The sequence below is a fragment of the Martes martes genome, assembly GCF_963455335.1.
Source record: "Martes martes genome assembly, chromosome: 9".
NCBI lineage: Eukaryota > Metazoa > Chordata > Mammalia > Carnivora > Mustelidae > Martes > Martes martes.
The window spans coordinates 54,367,111-54,387,251 of NC_137896.1; the positions used below are offsets into that span (position 1 = coordinate 54,367,111).

Genomic DNA, 20,141 nt, shown 5'->3' on the forward strand with positions numbered 1-20,141 from the left:
CTGTATGAGTCACTTAAAATGTTGTATAGCCTACGGTCAGGACCTGCCAGTTGGGACTTAAGGGAGTGCAGGGCAGGGCCTAGAAGGTGCTGTTGTTCCTGTCTGCTTCTAGCACTTGCCTACTCCTGCAGCCTGGGCCCAGGAGGGGAAGCCTGAGGGAGGCCCCAGGGTGGGGTTGGTGTCACAGGTAGGGCACAGAAGCAAGTGCCTTCCCTGAGGCTTGTGAAGCTCACCAGTTACTAGAGGCTGCTCAGCCACCCCAAGTGGCCTTTTTCTTTGGGATAGTTTTCCTCCTGTCTTAACTGCTCAGGACAGTCAGAGGCCTTGCTGATTGCCCGGGGTTCTGGGTTTGGGCCTTGGCTCCCTTAGGGTAGGCAGGAGGTAAAGATCACCATTCAGTGACTGCCACTTTTTGAGGTATGATGCTGCCTGACCCTGAACCTCTAATTCTGTTAGTGGGAACTGAAGATGGTGACTCTCCCCGCTTCTGCACAACTGACTCATGGTTTTGGCTCAGGTTGTGATCTTGGGGGTCAAGGGATCGAGCCCCGCATTAGTCTTGGGATTCTCTCTCCTCTCCTTCTGCCTCTCCTGCTCATGCTCTTGTGTTCTGTCTCTCTCAAATAAATAAATAAGTCTTTAAAAAGGGGGGGGGGCGCCTGGGTGGCTCAGTGGGTTAAGGCCTCTGCCTTTGGCTCAGGTTATGATCTCAGAGTCCTGGGATTGAGCTCTGCATCGGGCTCTCTGCTCAGCGGTGAGCCTGCTTCTGCCTCTCTCTGCCTGCCTCTCTGCCTACTTGTGATCTCTCTCTCTGTCAAATTAAAAAAAAAAAAAAAAAGTAATATATATTCTTACCTTCTTTGAAAAACATTTCAGTTGTGCTGCTTCAGCATTTACCCGAGGGGAGTCCAATATTTGTTGTGTTCTGGTAGGAGGATTGTTGAGGTTCATCAGTGGTGGACGAGGGCGCAGCTTTCCTTGGCCTGTGCTGGTTCTGTTCAGGTGGAGGCAGGCAGCCTGGGTGGCTGGGGAGGGAGGGTTTCCCCAGGACGGCAGCAGCAATCCAAGCTTTTTACCTAGGCGACGAGTTTGTACCAGGCTGTGCTTTGGGCGTGGGGAAGGGTGCACATGTGCTTGGTTGGGAATCATCAGGTGGGGAGGAATTAAGCCTTGTATCCTGGGTTGACTTCAGGTCCGCCTCATTGCTAGATTAAAGGACTGTTTTGATTTTGCTTATGTTTTTGCTGTTTTTCCAACTACTTCAAAACTTAGGGGTGTAAAATAGCAACCATTTTATTGTGCTTACGGGTTCATCGGGTCAGGAATTTGAAATGTGGATAACTCTTCTGTTTCATGATGTCGGAGACTTGAGTTGGGATGGCTCAGACAGCAGGGGCTGGAGAATGTACTTTCTGGGGGCTTCTTCTCGGGCACATCTGGCCCCTGAGGACGGGATCAGCAAGGACTGGTTGTTGGCACCTGTACTGCACCTGGCTGTGAGCTGGCTAGCCGCCAGGTGGTCAGACCTCGTCCACCGTGGCCAAGGACCCCAGAGACAGTGTGCCAGCCCACTCTAGGGAAAAGCATGCAGTTTATGACCAGCTCCCAAAGCTGCAAAGCGTCACGTCCAGCCTCCCCTATTGCGTCACTTCCATCCTCCCCTGCTGCGTCACTTCCTGCCTCCCCTATAGGGGGAAATGGTCCCAAGTCCACCAGATTCAAGGGGAAGATACACTGACCCCACCTCCTGCGGGGAGGCTGTCAGAGGTTCTTGGACAGGTTTATAGTGCCACCTGGAAGGCCCTGTGTGTAAAACACAATGACACCACACAGCTCGGCAGTGAGCGCTTGGCACAAAGTGAGTCATAGCTGAGACGAGGCGTTCTGTTGTAGTTAACACGCTCGAAAAACCTGGAGAGGAACAGTAAACAGAGTCACAGAAGAACGCGTGCGGCCCCGTGCATGTGTTTGAGCAATGCTGCAACTTCCTCTGCCAGTAATACTCATTTCAGATGAGCTCAGGGTGCCCAGTGTTTGTACAGGGTTGCTGATTTGCATGCTTCTCCAAATTAAAGTGTTTTTGACCTGAGCAAACAGGGATTGGAATTGCCGTTTGCTCTCTCTCGAGATAGGGGCCTCGTCAGCATGCACAGAGGCTTTGCTGTCCCTGGAAGGATTTCATGACCTCAGGGTTTCTCAGTTTTAGCTGGAGCACCTGCCGCAGGCAGGGCTCAGAGGGGAGGGGATTAGCTCAGAGGGCAAGTTTAGAAAAAAACAAAACCAAGATGACTTTTATCACTGGAGATGGTGACTCTGGGGCCTTGAATGAGGCCTCCCACTTGAAAGTGTTGGCAGAGTGTGGGTGGTGACCAGCCATGTGACCTTGAGCAAGTCACACGAGGCTCCTCTTGGTTCCGGTCTGTGGCTGTGAAGTGGAGGTGACAGCATGACCTCGTGTCTAGAAACAGGGAGTGGGAAAGGTTAGTGTGGGATAACTGGCAGCAGTGACATTGGCCTCATTGTGCTTGCTGCTCGCATGCTTTGGCCTTGACGTGAGACTTCCCAGGGCTGTGGTCATCGCCTGGCTGGATACACACTCAGGGCCAATTTCTCTTGAGCCTTTGAAACGTTGTCCTCAAGCAGGTGTCTTACCTGTACCTCTAGTGGATGCTGGCCTTCCTGGCTCCGGGCCTCTGTGTCTCCTTGCCTGGTAGACATCTTTAGCCCGGATCACTACAGGATGCTTCCCCAGGAGTGTATGCTAATCCCAGGCTGGTATCCCCTCCCCCAGCCTCCATCCTCCACCGCTGGTGTTCCTGCCTCCTGATTACAGCCATTCACCACCCTCTTCTGTCCTCGGCATTCTCGACCCATCTGTCCCTCACACCCCTGCTTCCTGTTTGGTCAGAGCATGGCCGCACACTCTGAGTGATTGCTGGTCACCCTCTCACAGAGGCCTGCTGTCTTGGAATGCTGGGAAGGGGATCCAGAGGTGCGCATATTTGTTTCATCAGCAGGAGGCCCATCGGGGGCTTGGCCCATCCGAGCCTTCACTTTCATCTTTCCCTCCCAGGGTGCTTCTGCTAGCATTGCCCTCCCCACCCTTCACCGCCGAGGACATCGTCTTCACAGGGCAGTAGATGTCCCCACCGTGTGCTGCCTGCACCCCCATCTCCACAGGTCAGTGACCTGTTGCCTCCTCTCTGCTCCCCAGGAGTGGGCCAGTGGCAGCTTGTACTTCCCTGACGTGTATCGCGTAGAGGTGTTCTCCCTGTAAGGAGAAGATCTCCGGCACTGGGGAGGCACTAGTCATTCTGGGATCCCTTAGAGTGGGGATTGGTAAGCAGCTATGGCCCATGAGCCACAACCAGCCCACCGCTGAGCTATGAAGGTCTTAGCAGTTTTTACCTGGTTGAAACAAAGTCAAAAAAGGAGTGCTAATTCATAACACACGAAATTCAAATTTCTGTGTCCTTGAATAAAGTTGTGCGGGAGCAGGATCATGCTTTTATGAATTGTCTTGGACTGTGTCACACTTCAGTGGTGATGTTGAGTCGTGGCTTCAGATATCATAGAGCCCACAGAGCTTAAAATATTTACTCTCTGCCCCTTTACAGAAAAAGTTTGCTGACTCCTGCCTTAGAGCAGTGATTCCCAGTCATTTGGGAGAGCTTTTCACTCATGCATTCATTCTTTCAGCAAATACTGAGCGAGCACCGAATGTTACATGGAAGTATCTCGGTGTCATAGGGAACAACAGTGAATGAAATAGTCTTTGCTGTCTTGAGGCTTCCATTTTCTTGGCTGGAAACATACAAACACAGAACTTTATAGATAGGTACATGGGTATATTATCTGGTAGTAAGTACTGTGAAGAAAAAGGAAGCAGGTGGAGTGTGGGTAGGGAGGAAAGAAGGGGTGTGGGGGAGCACTGTTAGGGATGGACTGGTCAGGAAGACCTCACTGAGCTGATAACCTAGATGAACAGAGGGAGGCAGATAAAGAGGCATTTGAAAGGAGAGTTAGCACAAGATCCTGAGGCAAGTTGGAGAACTTATCAGGGTCCAGAGTAGCTTGAGCCTGGACTGTCTGAGCAGATAGGTGGGCAACAGGCGAGGTGTGGCTGTGGCAGGCCACCAGATCCCTTGGCGTGCAGGCTTTCCACCTCCTGTCTCCACTGCCTCTCTCTCCAGGTGACTCTGCCCTCCTGGGGCATTTGAAAAAAATGCAATGCCCAGGCTCCTCTGCAGAGATCCTGATTCAGGAGGTCTGAAGTGTAGACGGTGTAGGGCTCCCAGGCTCTGGGAAGCCCAATGTTTATCTCTTGAGGCTGGAGAAGGTAGACCCTCACTCCACTCTCCCCCAGCCCCCTGCCAGTTCCTAGTCATTGTTAGGTCCTGGAGAAACTTTTCAGTCTAAAGGGCACCATGGGTTAGGAGCTTTTTGCTGCAAGACCTCATGAAGTACTTGGCACCTAGCAGGGGCTCTATATCTAAAAGTTTGCGCTTTTAAAAAGAGGCTTACATTCATGCTGGTGACCGTCCTCTCCTATTGGTTTTTGCAGGCACACCACTTCTCCCACTGCCCTGTCTTTGAAGGACTGTTTATGAGCTGGGTCAGTTCCCCATTGTCTTGTGGGTGGCTGGCGCGCCCCACCTTTTCCTGCATGAGCAGGATCAAGCTGTTTCCCCTACCGTGTCTTGTCAGCTGAGCCTCATCTCCTCCCCTGGCCCACCTTGCTTGGGGTCCTCCCTGACCATCATGTGTATGTCGCCCACCATACAGGTGAAGTCATGCACAGGGTCTTAGCTCTCTCCTCATCCTCAGGCCCCAGTCTTGTTGGATGACTGGCTGGTGGCTGAGCGAAAAAAGGATTTTTTGTGAATACTGAAGACAAAGCAAATCCTGCATGGTTCTCCAAATGCGGTCACACTGTCTAATGTCACCAAGCCGAGTCGGTGAGCCCCGGCGTGCTGTTTTGTAAGATGTCTGGTTGTCTGGGCTCGCCTGCAGGCACGCTGGACATATAGTGTCTAATAGAGGTGTGTGCCCATTAGCCGGGCTGGAGAGTAGTTCCCCTAACTTACACTCCTTCCTCTGACTTAGGATAAAAGTCCATGTGCTTTCTAGGTGAGAATGGTCATCAGAATGCCCAACAAAAACATGCTAAAGCATATGGCAGCCACTTAAAAGGTACAGGTGTGAAGTGGAAATGGTTCTGTTTGAACCAGTGTCGTGACAGTACTTAAAATAGGGTCACAGGATTCCTGGTGAAGAACCCTCACCTTCTGTGCAGCCTGGCATTCAAGGACTCAGAATCTGTCCCCATTCGAAAACATTCTAAAACCAATGTGCCTTTAAAATTTCAAGCTTTTATGGGGGATTTTTGAGAGCTCTGTATGCGTGGTTTTGCCTGGACTTCCAAGGATTTTCCCCCTAGACTTCCTGAAATCAGGAATGTGGTGGAGACCCACAGGTTTCAGATTGAGAAATTATGTTCTAAAAGGATTTGTCTTGAGTGCTATCTGATTAATATTTAAGAAACCAGGTTAGGCAAATAGGGACTATGAAAACGTTGAATGAGCATTTTAATTTTTTCTTTGTTGGGAAAGGATACTCCTTTTTAATCATCATACTCTTAAAAAAAATCACTTAATTTTTTTTGGGGGGGGGGCCCTAAATGAAAATTTCTATGTGAAGGATTTTCGTGAACAGGGTTTCCCTGCATAGCATGAAGTCTGGATACAGACAGAGAATTGGGAAACCAGTGTGCCTCAGATTGTGGGCAAAGTATTTTTAAAATAAAAATCAGAATAAATTAAAATAGCTTGAAAGCTGTGTAAGGGAATTTGGTTTTAAGCCATTTGTCAATGATGGTGAATGACTATCTTTTTTCAAATACTTTTCTTAATCCTGAGTCCTTGTATGGTATGTAATTGACTTAATTTAGTTCCATTTAGTACAGGTATCTTTAGGGTATAGCTCTTAGTAATTCCCAGCGATCCCTCTGCGACACTGTAAGGGGTCAGATTCACTTAAGCAGATTGCAGAATTCTAAAAGCAACATTAATTTTTAATACTGTGTAACTTTTAAACTGCGTGCCCTGCAAGGTTCCAGGCCAGTCTCCGCACAACACAGGCAACAAAGCTCCGTAGTTGTTGGAAATTGCTTGTGTTTTCCTCCTTGGAATGAGTCTGCGGCAATTTGGGCCATTGGGCCATTCAGGAACTTTTCCTGCCTGCTGTTTGTCTTTGGTCTGTGCTGGGTGCTGAGTTCTTTTTGTTCTCTAAAACAAAGCAGGCGGAGCTTTTAAGAGTTTAGAAGGAGGCCAGCAACACTTGACATAAAAACATCATAAAGATTAATTGGTAATAACAGTTCTGAAGAGAAAAAGTACTAAGTAGGGGATTAATGTAATAAAGTGAAGACGTTTTTTGACCTCCTCCTTTCGACTAATTTTGGTGGTTGGCCTGCTTGTGTTTGCTCTTGCAAATGTGAATCAGAAACCCCTCACCTTGCAGGGAGAACCATCTGTAAACTGCCAGTTAAGAAGTGTGTTGTGGGTGCTGTGATACCTCAGAGGGCTCCTGATGTCCCCTGGAGCAGGCAGGGAGGTTGGGGAGGTTTTCCCAAGAACATCATGCTCAGGTGAGGTGTGTGCACTTCTGGCCAAGGAGAGCCCTGAAAATGAAGCTGCTTTAGGGAGGGTGGAGGCTACGAGTGGACAGGGGTCCTGGGGGAGAAGCCTTACATGAAGGTCTGATTAGTGAGGAGGGGAGAATGGGGTTCATGAAGCTCTTGGTGGCAGGGGGAGGTGAACTGGAAAGAACAGGGTGAGTTTCCAAGTGCAGGGAGCCAATCCAAAAAGTCTGAGCAACAAGAATAGGATTAGGCGTTAGCCGCGTATAGCCATTATTACCTCTTCATAAATGGCGGCAAAGAAGCGTTCCCTGGGGTGGATCCCGAGGCCCTCACCTGCTTCCCAGGGAAGGGACACTTGAGCAAAACCAGGAGGAAAGGGAAGAGTGCTCAGAGCCCTGGGGTCTCTACTTCAGGGAGGGAGAAGACACCCAGGAAGAGGGACAGCCTTACTTGGTCTTAGGTGGTGTAAGGGATGACAGAAGCATCAAGAAACACCTTTGAGATAGACCTTTTAAACCGACTCAAGAAAAGGCTAAAAAGAAAACGAGAAACTAGTAACCATGGAATGATTGGAAAAGGTTGTCACAAGGCATAATCCACCGTAAGGCATCTTCAGGAGTGGTTAATTCCCCTCCTGAGGGTCCACAGCCCGAGAGGGATCGCTTCCTGGTGTATTTTGACAAGCGACAGCATCCTAAAGCCAAAATGAAGTGATGTTTGTTTGAGGAACACAGTGAGGAACAGGACCCGTGAGGTTTGGCAGCTGTGGGTTCGTCCACAACAGCAGCTGTTGTGAGCAGGGTCTGAGCTGACCGCTGACCCACAGGTTCTCAGGTCTTCTGTGGGGAGGGGCATGGCATTCAGCAAGGGTTTGGAAATCTTTTCCCTCCTTTTTAAAAGGCAGGGTAAGAACACGTATAGATACAAGGAAATGTAAACAATTACATCACCATTTAAACGGTATTTTGGCATCTTCAGACAGTCTTATTCTAGGTGATTTTTAGTAATGGAAATCATACTGCATGTATATTTTCTCATCTGGAATTGTCATAACTGCATTACCATTTACAGTGTATTTTCATAACCATATTTTTTTAACCAAGATATAATTGACATGGAACATTTATATAGTATTACATTAGTAACATATGTAATATTATGTATTAGTTTATATTATTTAATAGTTATTATCTACTTATATGTTATTATATATATTTATATACACAGTGTATATTATCATCATCACCACACATAGTTACACATTTGTGTGTGTGTGTGTGTGTGAGATGAGACCTTTTAAGATTTACTCTTAGCAACTTTCCAATAAGCAATACAATATTAATATCTAGTCACCGTGCTGTACATTACATCCCAGGACTTATTTTGACCACTTTCACCTGTTTCACCTACACACCCCCTGCTCACTTCTGGCAACCACTAATCTGTTCTCTGTATCTATGAACTTGGGTTATTTTTTCCGTCTGTTTTTGACATTCCACATATAAGTGAGATCACATAGTATTTGTCTTTTCTCTGTCTGACTTATCTCATGTAGTGTAATGTCCTTGAGGTCCATCCATGTTACCTCAAGTGGCAGGATTTCCTTCTTTTTATGGCTGAATAATCCATTCATCCATGGATGGAAACTTGGGTTGTTTCTGTGTCTTGGCTGTTGTCAGTAAGGCTGCAGTGAACATGGGGGTGCAGATATCTTTTCAAGTTAGTGTTTTTGTTTCCTTCAGATAAATACCCAGAAATGGAACTGCTGGATCATATGGTATTTTTATTTTTAATTTTTGAGGAGCTTCCTACTGTTTTACATAGCAGCTGCCCCAGTGTACATTCTCACCAATGGTGCATGACTTTTTCCTTTTCTCTGCATCCTTGCCAACACTTGTTATTTCTTGCCTATTTGATAATAGTCATAGTGGTATTTAATGGCTTTCCAATTTCATTGAATGGCTGTATCATAATTTATATAGCAGTTCCCCAACTGTAGGATTTTAGGTTTATTCCCTCCCTCTCTCTCTCTCTCTCTCTCTTTTTTTTTTTTTAAGGTAAGTAAATCCATGATTTGTGAAGGTTGCTTTCCTGTGTATATGTATATCCTGAGGTTAATACTCAAAAGTAAGCTCACATGGTCCAAAGGTATAAATATTATTTTTTTTAATGAATAAGGAATATAGTATGGGTTTATTTTAATTTTCCCATTTCTTGCTTATTTGCCACTTTTATTTAGTTATTTATTGCTCTCTTTTGTATCTGTTGCTTACTACTCTGTTTGGAGAGGAATGTGATTGTATAGAATCAGCAACATGTGATTTTGGAAACTGAATCCTAGTCGGTAAACATTTATTAAACCCCTACTGTGTACCAGACAATGACAATAAGAAGATGGCTGGGAGTAGATCCTAACCTGAAGGCATTCCTGAGCTCACAGAATCACCATCTTGCGGGGGTGGGAGTGGGGGTGGGTGGGAGGGAGGTTTGCATTCGTTCTCTTTCTTTCTCTAACACCTAAGAGCATCGTGCCTTTAAGAGTCATTCAGTATTGGGGGAATGACTACAGGAGGGCTAAAGAGGAATGAGTACAAATATTAGAGACACTCATTCGTGGGAAAGCTTTCTTTATTAAATAATTCTCTGTTCAGTAATTGCACGTGGTGGCTCATAGTCTTTGTTTTTAAAGTCATCCATGGCAAAACTTCACTTGGGCAGCTGGGCTGGTTTATTTACATTTATTGAGCACCAGCTGTGTACACATGAAACCCGCCCTCCAGGTATCTGTAATCAAGGAAACAGGCCAGCAGATGAGAAACTAGACTCCAAGAGAGATGTGGGAAGTGTGAGAGAAAGGGTGGACTTCCAGGTGAAGTTAAGCCACAGTGTCAGGCCAGGCCGTTATCTAACCTGTCTGGGTTTTGGTTTCATGGACATTTAAAGGAAAAGGCTAGGCTGAGCCCTAGGATCTTGTTTTCAGACATGCAGTTCTTTGACGCTTGTGACTTGCTCTTCCTCAGACAAAGGTTGGGGACATACTGTTTATCAAAACACAAATACCGTTGAACTGCAGACCCCAAAAGAGATATTCCAAAATTAAAGAGATGTATTAGATCCTCTTTTCACTTAATCAGTAGGACTTAATACTTCAAAAGTGTTCATTTTGTTGTCTTCCTGAGCTGTAATTTAGATTCCTTACTGTACTTGAAAATATTGGTTAAACATTAAAATTGTTCTAATTGGAATCCTTGAATATCATGAAGTTAAATATTGACCTATTTTCTTCTTTCCCTTCCAGCTGTGTGGGGCAACTTCGTTAATATGAGGTAACTTTTTTTAATAACTTGGATGTTGTGGTTTGGTTTTATAGACACATTTCAGTTATTACAGATAGACTGTAGGTGGCATGGGCTAATTGAAGAGTTTAAAAATGAAACTTTTCTTTTTTGCTATTCACACCTGAGCTTTATCTTTTTTTCTTATGGATATTCTCCAGGAATACATCGGATTTTACTATTTACTCAGGGAAAGCCCATTTTTACTGGCTGGCTCCTCTGCCTTGCCCACCTCAGGGTCCCTTCCCTTCTTTTGTATACCGGAAAGGGTTGACCCTAGCTTCTACCATGCTAAAATGTGATTGTGTTCCTGGGTGGCTTGAACAAAGCATATGGTGGGGGTGTGCCTTTTCAAAGCCTTTTGAGAAGGGGGCATCTTTAGGAAACCAGGGCTGGCCCCAGGCTCTGGGAGCAGATCAGTGAATTCTGAGGCCACCTGTTTATCTCAGGACTCAGCCCTGAGCAGCCTTCTGGCCCCAGGGTGAGTTTTTTGTGCTTTGTGATAAATGTAGGAGGGACACTCAGAAGAGTAAAATCCTGTGTTGAGATTCCTTTTTTTTTTTTTTAAGATTTTATTTGTTTATTTGAGAGACAGAGATCACAAGTAGGCAGAGAAGCAGGCAGAGAGAGAGGAGGAAGCAGGCTCCCTGCTGAGCAGAGAGCCCGATGTGGGGCTCTATCCCAGGACCCTGGGATCATGACCTGAGCCGAAGGCAGAGGCTTTAACCCACTGAGCCACCCAGGTGCCCCCTGTGTTGAGATTCTTTAAAAAAAAAAAAAAAGATTAATAAGCATTCATTGTAAAAACAAGTCTGCTGCTGTTAGTACAGATTTACATTTAAAGAAAAATTTGTTCCACTTTGTATTCCTTGGTAGTGAAAATAAAAGAGCAGCGATCACAATTGTGGTGCTGGCGGTGGGCTTGGCAGTCAAATGCCCCTGCACTGGGCTACTAGGGTAAAGCATTGCTGTGCCCCCGCCAGGCCTTTCATATTGAGTAGATTTTGCAAGGTCAGTGGGGTGGTATGGATCTGATTCCTACCACCCGGGCATGAGTATCTCCTGACAAAGACTTTCTGTGTGCGGCTAGGAGGGGTGCTTAGATCCCATTTAAAGGAACTCTTGTTTTTTTACTTGGCAAAGCTCCATTTTGCCTCAAATCCCCAGGAAAGCCCAGCGAGAGACTTGGACTCCTATAGAGACACTTCCTGCCTCCAGTTTAAAATCCCCGTGTTGAGCATAACGTGAAAGTGAGATTATTTTAGTGGACTAGAAATAACCCTTACAAGGTAGAGGTGAGTGCGTGAGATGTATTTGAGATTTCCTCTCCTCCATTGTCTTCCATTCCTTGGGTGCACCCCCTTCTGGAAGGAATCTGGAACCTGGGACTGATGTTTTTGGGAAGGGGAGTGGCAAGATGGTCTGCAGCCTTTGGTTTGTGTTGTCATTTGTTCAGAATTAAGTCTTGATGTCATCAGGCCTCTCAATGGATCTCAGTTTCGCAGCTTTCTACTCAACAGGTCTATCCAGGAAAATGGCGAACTCAAAATCGAGAGCAAGATCGAAGAGGTTGGTTCCCTTTCCTGTATTTTGCTCCTGTTTTTTTGTTATGTTTGTCAATTTCAGTTCCTTCTCTTGTGTTTGTACCTTTCTTGTGGAAGCCTGATGCTAACCCATGATTTTGAAAACATCTCCTCAAGAATTACTCCCTTATTTAGAGGAGCCTTTCCTCTGGCTCCGCATTTGTCCATTTGATCAAGGTGTGACGTGCTGTAAATTCTACCTCAGAGGCAAAATGGATTTACGAGTTTGTCAGACTTTTCAAGTGACCTTCCCAGAATTTCTTAGAGAAAGAGAAGTGAGTACCTTCACCAGGAATGGAGGCCAGTGCCAGCATCCACTCACCCCAGCAGGTGCTGTAAGGAGAACTGGCCCAACTCAGATGCTGGGACTCGGGGAGCATAGGGAGTGTCCATGTGCACAGTTGGGGAAGCCCACACCTGCTCACGGAAAGCTACTCCTCTGGTTGATTATCCACCTTCTACTTTAAAATAATTGCTTGTGTTTTGGTCAGTTAATTGTAGACATAGGTACGCGGCTGTAACGTGGGCTGCAGGAGGAGAAGGGGAGTCTGTCATTTTGATCCGAAGCCAAATGTCACAGTGGCAGGGACGCTCTTGGATTGCTCTTGTCCTTCTGCCCCAGCTCCCAGTGTTAACACACAGGGATGTGGGTCTGCTCACAGCCTGCCCTCCATTCGTGTGCTGAGCAGATGACGTGGAGATAATGTACAGAAACAAGAGATTAAGCTTTGAGGGCAGCATTGAGGGGATTCTTTCTCCTGAAAAGAAGAGGGGGTGTTGAACTGCCTGAGGTGAGCCTCAACCACCTTGCTTGTTGTAAGGAAATTGAAAGGTTTATTTTCCCAGAGACTTAACTGTCCGTAGAGTAAGAGTTCCAGCATGCAGTGTATCACCTTGCTTCTTGACTTGTGATTCAAGTGATATAACGTAATTTCAAAGTGGAAGTGGATAGAAGAGGAAGTTAAAATCTGTTTTGCCTGATGTCGTGCCCATGTGGAATATCAGAGAGGGGGGAAGTGGTGGAGAACTGTCTTTGCTTCAAAACTGATCTTGGTTATTTTTGTTTTAGATCGTTGAACCACTGAGAGAGAAAATCAGAGATTTGGAAAAAAGGTATGTGCACTTTTGGAGGTTTTTTTGAAAATACTTCTTTCTTAGTGACTTTGAGTCAGTATCTGATACAAATTCATCTCAACTGTATAATTAATTCTTTTTTTTAATGTGTTATTCCATAATATGAAAGATACCAGGCACTTTCAACACAGGAACTTTTCTGTGAGAAGGTAGATGTTTACTGTAAAATCTGGATGCAATGTTTTTAAATCTTTTTTTTTTTGTCATTATGAACTATTTTTTATGAAAGCTATGGAAGCTTTTTTTGTCTCTAGAAAAAATTACTTATTTTAATAAAGTTATTTTTTCAGGAGGGGCACCTGGGTGGCTCAGTGGGTTAAGCCTCTGCCTTTGGCTCAGGTCATGATCTCAGGGTCCTGGGATCGAGCCCCGCATCAGGCTCTCTGCTCAGAAAGGGAGCCTGCTTTCCCCTCTCTCTCTGCCTGCCTCTCTGACTACTTGTGATCTCTCTCTCTCTGTCAAATAAATAAATGTTTAAAAAAAAAAAAAAAGTTATTTTTTCAGGAGTGTTCCTGAAGCCCAACTACACAGATCCTGCATTAAAAGTCCTTCCTCTGTTACCCTCTGTCAGTTTGATTTCTACAAACTACGATGATATAAACTAATGGCCACAAAAATTTTTTGTGGGTTTTTTTTTTTTTTTAATTTATTTGACAGAGATCACAAGTAGACAGAGAGGCAGGCAGAGAGAGAAAGAGAAGCAGGCTCCCCGCTGAGCAGAGAGCCTGATGGAAGGCTCGATCCCAGGACCCTGAGACTATGACCTGAGCTGAAGGCAGGGGCTTAACCCTCTGAGCCACCCAGGCGCCCCTTGTTGGGTTTTTTAACCCTTATTTGAATGGTACTCAAAAAATCCAAACATTAGAAGAAGAGAGGCTCTAAGGTGTTGTAATCTTCCTTTTCCAAATTCTGTGACTTTCTCAGTTCCTGCAAATTCATGGCATACAAGTTGAAGCTAAGCCTTACCTTCTTTTAAGTTACACAGGGCATTCGTGTGGTTTCTCTCATCTGTTGATTAGTTTGGGAGAATTCCAGAATAAGAAAATAAAGCTGGAGGACCTAAAACCTAGTACTGTGTGTAAGTACTATAAGAAATTAGGGTCAGTTATTTGCTTGTCACCATACATCAGGAAGGTTCCAGAACTGAGTCCAGATAAAGTGGATGGGAGGAATCATATAATCCAGTGGGAACATATTTGAATCAGATGCCAAAGCAAGTTATGCCTCCCTTTTTGTCGTGGTCTTCCACAACCCCCAACTCCCAACCCTCTGCCTGCTATGTGCGTCTCTGCTGCACCCACATTCTGTCTCTAAAACAATTGAGCTGCAGGTGCTAGAACTTTTTCCCTTGAGTTTATTGGGGAAACTGTGTGTCCAGAGTTGGTCTTCAGAAGTTTAAAAAAGAAAAGTAAAAACACTCACCCAGCATTTATGTAATGTTTTGTTTTGTTTCTTTTCTGGAGATGAGTCGGGATGATCTGCATTGGGATTATAGAAACCTTTTGTCAAGCCCAGATTAAAGAGGAGGAAATGGAAAGCCAGTTTTTCTTTGGGTTCGATATTTTCAATAAATGATCAAAGAGAACTAAGGGTGGAGAAAAGTCATCAAACAAAATGTGTTCATTCGTTTTCTTCTTGTCTTCAACTGATAGTTTATATGCTGTCAGGAAACTTAATTTCAGCTCTTACAGGACAAAAAGTTGTAATAGATCATGTTAATACAGGTTAATTAACAGATCATGTTAATACATATTAATACAACAAATACAAATTTGTTATTTGTCCTTTAAATTTTCTTGCCATCATTTGGGCTGAAATTAATTTGTTTTATAACATTACATTGGATGGGAGCCAGAAATCCTGCCTTCAGTAAGACTGGAATAATTTGAGAGATTTTAATTAGAAACTAAAAATTGTGTATGGTAAGAATAACTCACCAGGCTTTATGTTGCCCACCCCCCCCAAAAATTGCTCACCACTGATATCTTTTTTAGAGAGTAATATTTGTGAAAAGTGAATTAATTGGATAACTTCCCTAAGGCAATGGTTTACACACATGATCTTTTGAAATTGGAGAATTTTGTGATTCCTTTTGATATTTATGTGATGTTCTTTGTTTTTTTTCAAATTCGGGAAAGTAAAGCACAAGTATAAATATAATCTTGAAGAATATACCAGTAACTCATTCTTATCAAACTGAGAGTTACCTTTAAGATAGGTGCAGAGGTTAAGTGTTTTCTACTTATTTCTGCTTTACTAGTTACTCATCCTAAAATGGTTCTGGTCTCTAGGTTGGTGAGCAGGTCAGGTGACAGATGAGCCGAGGTTGTTGTGTTAGCTAGAAAGTCAAGTACGGACATGCCTTTGTGGTAGAAATCAACGGAGCTTTGTCTGGCTTTATTTTTCCTGAGTGATTTGTATGATAAGAATGATCAAAAACCCACCTTGACACGAGCGAGATAAGAACGTAACTGGACTATGTTGTCTTGATGTGCTTGTCATTTGGGGGCAAAGTGACCCCCAGGAAATAAGGATATTTTTGAAAGGTAGGGATTATATGTATACAGGAAGAGAAATGGGAACAATGCCATTCTAGAAGCCTGAATAAGTGGGTTATGTGAGTTTTTTCTCTTCAGTACTGTATCCCCCATTTCTTAACAGTTTGATTGCTTGCCATTTAATTTCATCTCAATATCTTTAAATGTTCTGTGAATAAATAGCAAGTAATGATGAGAATTTAACTTCTAAGTAAAAATGCTTCTTGCTGGCTACCTTCATGAACAGGAAGGTTAGAGTCTGGAATGGCATAAAATAATTACTAAAAGATTAATTTTGGGTGGAAAGAAGAGAACCATTATTCAATTCCTGCTTCATTTACCTCCCTTGCTTATCTCTCTCACACTCAGAAATGCAGAATGCAGGCTTCATGTGGGCAGCGCCTTGCCTCTCTGTGTTGTTTGCCTCTGTGTCCTCAGTGTATGGCACAGAATAGGAGTCCGATAAAAAAAATTCCTGAATAAATGAATGGATGGATGAGCCAGTACACCGCTGCATAGGGTTTTAACCTACTTCAGGTCTTTAAAGAAGCATGTGCCTTTCCCTTGGCCACTTTGACCAGTGCTGGTAAAGTGCAAGAGGGGAAGTCTCTGGCGTGCTAAAGGCGTGGCCGAGCTAGCACCACAGCAGAGTCACATCATACAGTCACCATACAGTCCCCTCACGCAGTCTCCTCAGGGTCACCTCATACAGTCCCCTCACGCTGTCACCTCAGAGTTACCTCATGCAGTCACCTCACACAGTCCCTTCACACAATCACCTCAGAGTTACCACTCAGTCCCCTCATGCAGTCCCCTCACGCAGTCACCTGAGAGTCCCCTCACGCATTCCCCTCATGCAATCCCCTCATGCAGTCACTTCACACAGTCCCCTTACGCAGTCCCCTCATGCAGTCACCTCAGAGTCACCTCACCCAGTCCCCTCATGCAGTCCCCTTATGTTGTCCCCTCAGAGTCACCTCACACAGTCCCTTCATGCAGTCCCCTTACGCTGTCCCCTCAGAGTCACCTCACACAGTCCCCTCATGCAGTCACCTTAGAGTCACCTCACACAGTCCCCTTACACAGTCGCCTCAGAGTCACCTCACACAGTCCCCTCACACACCCTCCCAGCTCTGTCAACGGTGACTGCAGGAAGGCAAACAGTGTAAGTGCAGACTGAGGAGGACCCTGATGAAGCTTACCACTGCTCTTATTTCTGGCTTTGTGTGCTTGACTTCTCTAAGGAAGAAATGAGGGTTGTAAGAGGGTTCTTCCAGCAGTTTAATAACTTGATCATACGTATGAAATCTGAAACTTGGTTGCTACATGTTGAAGAAGAACAAAGCAAGAAGCCCAGCCAGTGTTTTTGTTTATTTTAAAGGTTTTTAGCACACAGTGTTTGAAGTAGGTTTATCAGTCTGTACTCCACATGTGACCGTGTGTCAGGCACTTACATATTTTCTTCAGTTTTGTTGAACTGTATTTCCTATAAGAAAACTGTTTGGTATTTTCTCTCCGGAATAAATGGGCGACAGTGGGCTGGTGGGGAGAGGGTCAGTCTGGAAAGAGAGAGACACCATAGGTGCGCCACATGGCTGGCTGTGGAATTTGGGATTGAGGCTGGATGGTGGATGTGAGGCGCTCAGAGAAGAGAATGGATGTCGGGGCCATGTGAGGGGAGCACACAGCCAGTGCTGTGGTTTGCTTGGCGACCCTCCAGCTGACTGATGGAGAAAGTATTTGGAGTGACAAGAAGTGTCACTTCACAAACAAGGCATCTGTCAGGCTCCCAGAAGGCTTCCACTGTTCGAGCAGGAAGAATGTGCCCTGCCCCACAGTGAGAACATTCACTTGGCCATTACCCTGCTGCCTGTGGTGAGGACAGCTCCTGCAGGGCAGCCCTCTGGGGAAGGTGCTGTGATTACCCCTTGACAGCAGGAAGCCCTGAGGTGCACAGAGCTCTTGGGGGTCTGGGTCACAGAACTAGTAAGGGGGGTGGCCAAGGTTCTCACTTACTCCCTCAGATTCCCTCAGATTCGCCCACCTGCCTGCCTGGTTTTGTAGTCTGCAAGGGGTACTTGACCTTTGGAGAATCTGGAAGCTCTTAATAAGGGAATTCATCTGCATCGTAAAAGAAAGCCCTCCTGCCCCAAGGTCCAATTTAACCATGTTTCCACTCGTCCAAGAGATGAGAAACACTTGCTTCAAGGTCTTCTGTCTAATGACCTGTCATAGTCTGTTCAGTTCAGCGACCATTAAGCAAATGCCTTCGGTATCCCAGCTGGGATGTAGAGGGGATGAGACAGTGCCCCCGGCACCTCTCCAATTAAAATAATGACTGTAAAGTTGGTTTCTCTGAATTTACTAAAAGCACTTTTGTTCCTAACTGAACCACTTAACCACTTTAAGAATGGATATTTCAAATCTGCATTTATCAACTCCCATTTGATCTTTAATCTGCTGCTTGTACTACCCTGCTCCCGAAACATCAGTAGGGGTTGGGGACCCATGGGACCTTTATGGGGGGAAGAGGCATTATAAGGTGAGACTTAAGGTGGGTGCAGAGCAGACAATGGAAGGCAGAAAGTGCCGCTGCCCCGCCATTTTGTCCGGGGGCACTGGTGCAGAAGGAGATGCTGCAATTGTGAAGTTGCCCAGAATGAGGAAACAGGCTTAGTTAGTTTTTTTCTTTTCTTCCCCTTGCAAGGCACGGTGTCCTGCTTTGGGTCTGTAACTTCACACAGCTGCTTTCTTCCTTCCAGACCTCTACATACAGCATTGTAAGGAGGCCACCACCTCCCCTATTTTGTGTTAGCTCTGGCTGTTCATAGCCTGTACCTTGGTAAATTTTCCCTTCTCCAAGATGGAATCTCTATCCTCAGCTTGATTGCACACAAGAAGCCGGTTGCATATTTCTTGAATTCAAATGAGCCGATAACCTCTTGGTTCCTATAGCCCTCACTTGGAGAGGATAGAAGTAGTGGACAATAATAATGCCACAATCTGTCTTTGTTTTGATGGTCGTAGAGAAAATCCTCACAGGAGAGGTTTAACTTTCTTTTTCTCATCTCTTCTTTTTCTACAGCTTCACCCAGAAATACCCGCCAGTAAAATTTTTATCAGAAAAGGACCGTAAAAGAATTTTGGTAAGTTTGTTCATCTGATTAATATTTATAGTATCAAAAAACTGACTTTTTAAATAGAGGTATAATTCACATACCATAAGTCACCCATACAGAATATACAGTTTACTGGTTTATAGTGTGTTCACAAAGTCCTCCGACAGCACTCCACTCTAATTCCAGAATATTTTCATCACTCCGGGGAGAAACCCTATCCCCATTGTCAGCCATCCTCCTCCCAGCTCCTGGCAATCACTGAAACTACTTTCTGTGTCAGTGGATTTGCCCATTTTGGGCATTTCCGATGAATGAAATGATATAATATGTGGTCTTTAGGATCTGATTTCTTAAACTTATAGAATGTTTCTAAACTTTATTCATTCTGTAGCACAAATCAGTACTTCATTCCTGTCTGTGGCTGGATAATCCATATTATGGAGGTACCACATTTTGTTTATCCATTTCTTCAATTGATGGACATTTGGGGTTGTTTCTACTTGGAGGCCATCGTGCATAATGGGGCTATGAAACATAGGTGTACAAGTGTTTTGCAGACATAGTTTTTCGGTTCTCTTGGGTATATATCTAGTGCCACCAGCTGTCGAGACGAATCATGACCCATTGAATTGTCTTGGCACCCTTGTCAAAAATCAGCTGATCATACATGAAAGTATTTTTTTTCTAGACTTGTAGTTCTGTTCCTTTGACCCTACCTGTCCTTATGCCAGTACCACTGTCTTGGTTACTGTAACTTTATAGTAAGTTTTGAAATTGGGAAGTGTGAATCCTCCCACTTTGTCTTCCTTTTCAAAATAGTTTTGACTATTCTGGATCCCTTACAGTTCCTGGTAAATTTTAGGGTTAGCTCATCTGTTTGTTCAGAGAAGCCACTTGAGATTTCGATACAGACCACATTGAATCTGTGGATGAATTTGGGCGGTATTTTCATCTTGTCTTCCGATCCTTGAACACAGGGTGTCTTTCTATTTATTTAGGTTTTCATTAATTTTTTTAACATTCCTTTTGTAGTTTTCAGAGTATAAGTCTTACACTTTTGTTAGATTTATTCTAAAGTGTTTATCCTTTTTGATGTTAGCAGAACTGGAATTGTTTTTTAGTTTCATTCTTATGTTTTGTATTGCAAGTAAATAGAAATACAATAGATTTTTGTATTTTCTTATACATTGCAACTTTGCTGAAATCATTGGGTTCTAATAGTTTTGAGTAGATTCCTGAGGACTTTTTATGTACTGTTCAATATTATGTCATCTGAGGTTATGGAAATTTAACTTTTGGCTTATAAGGGAGGGTGCTTTCTAGTTCACTTCCTTGCCTAATTGTCCTGGCTAGAACCCTAGTACAGTGTTGGATAGAAGTGGGAAGAGCAGACATCCTTGTCCTGTTCCTCATCTTAGGATCCAGAGTCTCATCCTCCATCAACTGAGCCAGGCAGGCTCCCCTCATGTACTCTTTTTCTTTTAACTTTTAAAGATTTTATTTATTTATTTGACAGAGAGAGAGAGATCACAAGCAGGCAGAGAGGCAGGCAGAGAGAGGGGGAAGCAGGCTCCCCATTGAGCAGAGAGCCCGATGCGAGGCTCGATCCCAGGACCCTGGGATCATGACCTGAGCTGAAGGCAGAGGCTTTAACCCACTGAGCCACCCAGGCGCCCCTCCCCTCATGTACTCTTAAAAAGGACAATGTATTATGCTGTTGTTGAGTGTTTTGTAGACATCTGTTAGGTCTAGCTGGATTGCATGTTTTTCAAGTCCTTCTTTTTCTTGCT

At 44.6% G+C, this 20,141-nt stretch overlaps 1 protein-coding gene across 2 annotated transcripts in view; it reads left to right on the plus strand.

Moving 5' to 3' along the window:
* UXS1 (UDP-glucuronate decarboxylase 1) overlaps positions 1–20,141 on the plus strand; it is a 90,406-nt gene that overhangs the window by 15,938 nt on the left and 54,327 nt on the right. Inside the window, exons 2-5 of one of the 2 annotated variants that reach the window (XM_080814079.1) lie at positions 9,942–9,969; positions 11,484–11,547; positions 12,631–12,674; positions 18,318–18,378. In XM_080814079.1, the coding sequence (XP_080670205.1) occupies positions 9,942–9,969; positions 11,484–11,547; positions 12,631–12,674; positions 18,318–18,378 (197 nt within the window). The remainder of the gene's footprint in view (positions 1–9,941; positions 9,970–11,483; positions 11,548–12,630; positions 12,675–18,317; positions 18,379–20,141) is intronic. The other variant, XM_080814080.1, reaches the window with a different exon arrangement.